Source organism: Ranitomeya imitator, chromosome 4 (assembly GCF_032444005.1).
Source record: "Ranitomeya imitator isolate aRanImi1 chromosome 4, aRanImi1.pri, whole genome shotgun sequence".
In the NCBI taxonomy this organism is placed as follows: Eukaryota; Metazoa; Chordata; class Amphibia; order Anura; family Dendrobatidae; genus Ranitomeya; species Ranitomeya imitator.
The window spans coordinates 31,007,200-31,013,199 of NC_091285.1; the positions used below are offsets into that span (position 1 = coordinate 31,007,200).

General features: G+C 43.8%; 1 protein-coding gene across 2 annotated transcripts in view; it reads left to right on the forward strand.

Moving 5' to 3' along the window:
* The window catches only part of BLTP3B (bridge-like lipid transfer protein family member 3B), a 97,195-nt gene that overhangs the window by 22,535 nt on the left and 68,660 nt on the right, over window positions 1-6,000 (forward strand). For both annotated transcript variants that reach the window (XR_011320668.1, XM_069763468.1), the window contains exons 3-4: window positions 397-435; window positions 1,379-1,470. Coding sequence is in view for 1 of the 2 variants with exons in the window: in XM_069763468.1 (XP_069619569.1) it covers window positions 397-435; window positions 1,379-1,470 (131 nt within the window). In the remaining variant the exon portion in view is untranslated. The remainder of the gene's footprint in view (window positions 1-396; window positions 436-1,378; window positions 1,471-6,000) is intronic.

Consider the following 6,000-nt stretch of genomic DNA (forward strand, 5'->3'; position numbering starts at 1 on the left):
CTCATAAATGAATGAGTAATGTTGCCACATCTGCCAATTATCGATGGTTTTGGCCAACACTCTGTGTATGGGGATGCCAGCCAACTGATCGTTGTAGGAGATGTCAATTGGGCATGTCTAATTTTGGGCTGCCGATTGATTTGTTATCCTGCTGCCGGCAGAGGTGTCAGTCGGTGGCTTTCTCATAGAAAACACAGGAACCCTTGGCAGAACAAGCGCTTCTGTGTATGGATGTAACGGCTGAGATGGCTGCAGCCAAACGATCGGGCAAAGCGTGATTCGGACTAAAGCCATCTAATGTGTATGGCCGACTTTACATTATCCACACTTAGTTTTGTATCTGAATTGCTAATTTATAGGAGACTACTAATACCTTGCATTTCCTTGTGTTTGCAGATACCATGGACAAAGCTGAAGACTCACCCGATTACTCTGGTTGGTCTCCTTTAATATCAGATAGAAGACTCTTGTGATATGTTAAAAAAAAAAAAAAGTCATAATGCTTATCTTTAGCTTATATTTTGGTGACGGTACCATTAAGGGGGCTTTCTAATGTGGACAACCTTTGTTATAAGTGTCCTCGGGCAATAAACTGCTAAAGGCTATTTTGCTGCTGGGAACCCTAGAGATGACCAGTAACCTATACAACCTTCCTTAGTTTAGAAGCCACGTTCTGCTCTCAGAGAACGTCACAAGCCACATTCTATCTGAAGAAAACTTAAAAGCCTTCAATGTGCCCCTTATAAAGTTACAATTCCCCATGCCCCCATTTATAATACCCTAAGTGTCCCACTATATCCACTAAAATGAATACCACCTTGACAAAGCCTGTTCTAAGCTATTCTGGGGTGTGTTCTTTGTCCCCTGAATGTTGCTGACCCCTTATGATTGGTCAACTTCACGCAGAGGAAGAAGTACACGCCCACCCAGTGAAAAATATCCTCTAACACGCTCTTGGACTTTACATAAATTATACCCTAAACTTTACGAGCTGAAATCTCCATAACAGAAAGGTGAAGCTAATAAATAGCAGCAAAGTTTTACTCAACTCTGCAGCTACTATTCTATGAAGTGGCTAGTTTAATATGCCAAAACTGGTGAAAGGTCGTCGTCGTCTTCTTCTTCTTCTTTTTTTTTTTTTTTTAATGGATTGTTGCAAAAGTGAGTGCTTGCCCTTTATTGTCAGTCAATGGTATGTGAACTTGAGTTACATTATTGGCACAGTAATTAGGTCAAGAGTTCAGAATAAGTTGTCACTCCCTGATTCTTATCTGTTGCTGTCACTGTGAATACCTTACATGTCATACCATACATATTTATTAGCAAATTAAATGTCAAGGCTTTATTTTTATATATATTTTTTTTGTTATTTCTTTAGTCCCTGGATAAAGTAATAATGGAGATGAGCACATGTGAGGAGCCACGGGCGTGCAACGGACCCTCGCCTCTGGTGACTGCTTCCGGACAGAGGTGAGGCGGAACAATCTAAATAGTTATCAGAATATGGTAAAAAAGTGAAAATACGACACTCCTATAATAAAAAATAAATATATATTTATGTTAAATAAAGAGAATGTCCACCTTTTAACACAATATGGGTTTAAGGTTCAAAATTCTGTCCTAATCCGTTTCCCAATAGATCTTAACTATTTTCCTGTATAGACTTAGATTGAGTGATACAATTTTGACTGCCAGAATCCACCATGGGAGGGAGCTGACTGCTTTGTGCCCCAACTTGGTAATCCTGCCCCTTTTTGATTCCCAAATAGGGTCTTGCTTTGTGCCCTTATTCAATAATTCTGTTCCTTTTTGATTCCCTCATATGGTCCTTCTTTATGTCCCTGTTTGGTAATTGTTCCCCTTTTTGATACCCCATAGGGTCCTGCTTTGTGCTCTTACTCAATAATTCTGCCCCTGTTTGATTCCCTCATAGGGCTCCCACTCTCTAATTCTGCATTTTTGTGTCCCACATAGTTCAAATATTCTCTGTATGCCCCATAGTAATTTCTCTTTGTTCTCGCACAAAGTATTAGTGCTCGCGTAGGGCCTTTTTACAAGGTAATTTTGTCCCCACTTCCCACCCCAAATAAATAACAATTCCCCCTTCTCTAACATTTGGACTTCCCACTAAGTACGTAATATATTATCCTTTCGGTACTCGCACAAATTAATAGTGCTCCCTCTGTTTCCCCAAAAATAAGTTCCGCCTATCACCCCTCAATGATTAACAGTGCACCCTTTGGAACCCCAACAATATATTAGTGTCCCTCTTGCCTCCCCACAATATAGTAGTGCCCAAGATAGGTAATTGTGTCCCCTAGTGGCCCCCACACAAGGCCATTTCTCCATTTGCCCCCCTTCCGCACCACCACTTCTGTCTTTTCAATAATGGAGCATATTTTTTCCAAAAGTAATATAAACTCGGGCTCGGTACAGGAAGTATGATGGCCGGTCCTCACTGCGTTATGCTGCTGTCATTGACCCGTACTTTGCCCTGGTCTTTTCGTGGTGGGGTACCAGTTTGGATGATGGGGCATTGCTTGCCCATTCTATGGGACTGTATGCGTATCCAGACCACTCCGATGTAGTTGAATGTAGAGGTTGGACTGGGATTTGGGCCATCGGGCCAAAAAATATATGGTTGGTGATGTCCACAGTGTGATCAACCTCAAACGTAGCACATCAACTGGATATTCCTTGGATTTAGATTTTTGGGGAAGAGGCTATTTGGTGTTTGGATGTCTGTTGACCCTGAGAATGGGAGTCTTGGGTACCCTGTTTGTGGAGGACACTTGGCTAGAAGTGGACTGGCACTGCCCATCGTACTCTATGGTTGACCCAGAGACGCCGGTGTAAGCGGCAGGAATTGGAGCCGCTCCTTGTACGCTACAGAATGTGAAGTGTTTACTCTGTTTAATGCCGACTTGCTCCGCCACTTGCTGATCTGCGCTATTTGACAATCTCAATGTAAATGTTTAGTCGGATCGTCTCATCCGCCGTCTAATCGGCTTATTATGTTTAACAAGGTAAAACAAACGTGACTGCGTATATTTACGGATACGCATACTTTCACCATCCAAGCTTTCTCATATCTCAGCCTCCGTGACATTAGGGGAAGCACATACAAGGTGATCTCCACTCGGCCATTATTTTAGAATCAAAATTAAGAATTCAGCTGTATGGTCCAGAGCTACAGTCACTGTTCCTCAAGCTTCAGAGCTCAAATCGCCTTGGCCGTACAGACTGTGCAGTCATTACCCCAGGAAGGAACCAGGAATCGGGGGGGAAAAATTGACCACTGAATGTTAAGAGCTCGGGCAGGTTAAAGATCAATATTGTGACGAGCAGAATTAGGAGTGCAGCTTTGGGCTCTGCATCTAAAAAATGCGAAACATTTCCTTTTATATACTGTAATATCACCGAGTATAGTTCAAGCGATAAAACCATTGTTGGTGCCGAGCTTTGTTCCCGAGTGTAGTTTAGTACAAAAAAAAAGCACTGAACTCCTTTCTCATATCCACGTACAGTCTCCATTGCCGCTCTGTGTTTGGTATTGATTGCGGCACTGACATCACATCGACTGCACGGCAGCCAATCGATAAGCTCATCAGCTCGTAGTTGGAACTGTTAGAGAGGCGGAGTTCCTTCACTTCCTCCTAGCACCCGCAGCATCGCCGGCGCATCTACAGAGTGGTAGGAGCCACTACGTCATTACATTGCGGGTCCCTACTGATGAGAAGTGGTGCCAGGTTTCCCGCAGGTAGTAGGGAGTTCGCTTGACGCTGTCTTGGCAACCATGGGCTACTTGCATAGCCGCTGGCAGTGACCAGACTAGTCTTATGGGCCATGGTGCACAATTTGGACTACGGCCCCCACCAGTATATTGGTCAGATGTATGAACCCTGTAATAATGTCCTCTATCCTGTAATATTGTACCTCATCCCGGCTCCTTCCTGTAATAATGTCCTCCATCCTGTAATGATGTCCTCTATTCTGGCTTTTTTTCTGTAATAATGTCATCCATGCTGTATTGATGTCCCCAATCCTGGCTCCTTCCTGTAATGATGTCGCCAATCCTGTAATGATGACCCCCATCCTGTCTCCTTGTAATAATGTCCTCCATCCTGTAATGATGTGCCCCATCCTGGCTTCTTCCTGTAATAATGTCCTCCATCCTGTAATGATGTCCCCCATCCTGGCTTCTTCCTGTAATAATGTCCTCCATCCTGTAATGATGTGCTCCTTCCTGTAATAATGTCCTCCATCCTGTAATGATGTGCCCCATTCTGGCTTCTTCCTGTAATAATGTCCTCCATCCTGTAATGATGTGCCCCATTCTGGCTTCTTCCTGTAATAATGTCCTCCATCCTGTAATGATGTGTCCCTTCCTGACTCCTTCCCGTAATAATGTCCTCCATCCTGTAATGATGTGCCCCTTCCTGGCTCCTTCCTGTAATAATGTCCTCCATCCTGTAATGATGTCCTCTATTCTGGCTTTTTTCTGTAATAATGTCCTCCATGCTGTAATGATGTTCCCAATCCTGGCTCCTTCCTGTAATGATGTCGCCAATTTTGGCTCCTTCCTGTAATGATATCCCCCATCCTGTAACTATGTCCCCCATCCTGTCTCCTTCTGTCCTCCATCCTGTAATGATGTCGCCCTTCCTGTAATAATGTCCTCCATCCTGTAATGATGTGCCCCTTCCTGGCTCCTTCGTGTAATAATGTCCTCCATCCTGTAATGATGTGCCCCTTCCTGGCTCCTTCCTGTAATAATGTCCTCCATCCTGTAATGATGTCCTCTATTCTGGCTTTTTTCTGTAATAATGTCCTCCATGCTGTAATGATGTTCCCAATCCTGGCTCCTTCCTGTAATGATGTCGCCAATTTTGGCTCCTTCCTGTAATGATATCCCCCATCCTGTAACTATGTCCCCCATCCTGTCTCCTTCTGTCCTCCATCCTGTAATGATGTCTCCCTTCCTGTAATAATGTCCTCCATCCTGTAATGATGTCTCCCTTCCTGTAATAATGTCCTCCATCCTGTAATGATGTGCCCCTTCCTGGCTCCTTCGTGTAATAATGTCCTCCATCCTGTAATGATGTGCCCCTTCCTGGCTCCTTCGTGTAATAATGTCCTCCATGCTGTAATGATGCCCGCTATCCTGGCTTCTTCCTGTAATAACGTCCTCCATCCTATAATGATGTGTCCCCTATTCTGGCTCCTTCCTATAATGATGTCCCCGATCCTGGCATTTTCCTTTAATAATGTTTTGCATTCTGTGCCTCTTACTGTAATAATGTCCTGTGTCCTAGACCCATTTTTTTACTAATGTTTTTGGTTCTGAATGCTTCCTGTAATTATGTCCCCCATCCTGGTCAATTTAGTTTATTAACCTGCTGGCCTCTTGATTGCAGCCTGTATAGCTATTGTAGTGAGCTGGTGGGTCTCTGCACCACAATACTTTTCAGCTGATCGTACATCCAAGGACCCACATTCAACTGAGAATGGCGCTGGCGTCAGTGAGCTCCCTGACTCCATAGACCCAGCCATAATCGCAGAGGGTACCCCTGCCTGCCCCCTGGCAATATTGGCGCAATTTTACATTCTGGGCGTATACCACAAAGCTTGCTATCTCTACTCTGATGCTGGCCAATGAAAACATGGCTACGCCCACAAGGAGCTTCTGTGGTATACGCCCAGTTGGTTGAAGGGAAAAATTGCACTATTATTACGGGGGCATAACTTTGGAATGGAGGGACATAAAAGAAAAAGAGAAACTGTTCCAGAATCGGCGGAACAGCGCCAATTGGGGGGAGGTACTCAGTTTTTAATAAAAAATAAAAAAACAATCCAGTTAAATGTCACCTATAAGACATCTTTTCACCTGACACCATATTCTTTCGGTGGTTTCCCTTAAGAGAGTTTACGCAATTGATTCAGAAGAGGAAACCATTTACATTGAAGTATGATATGGCTGAGATTTGAGAAATGGCTCTG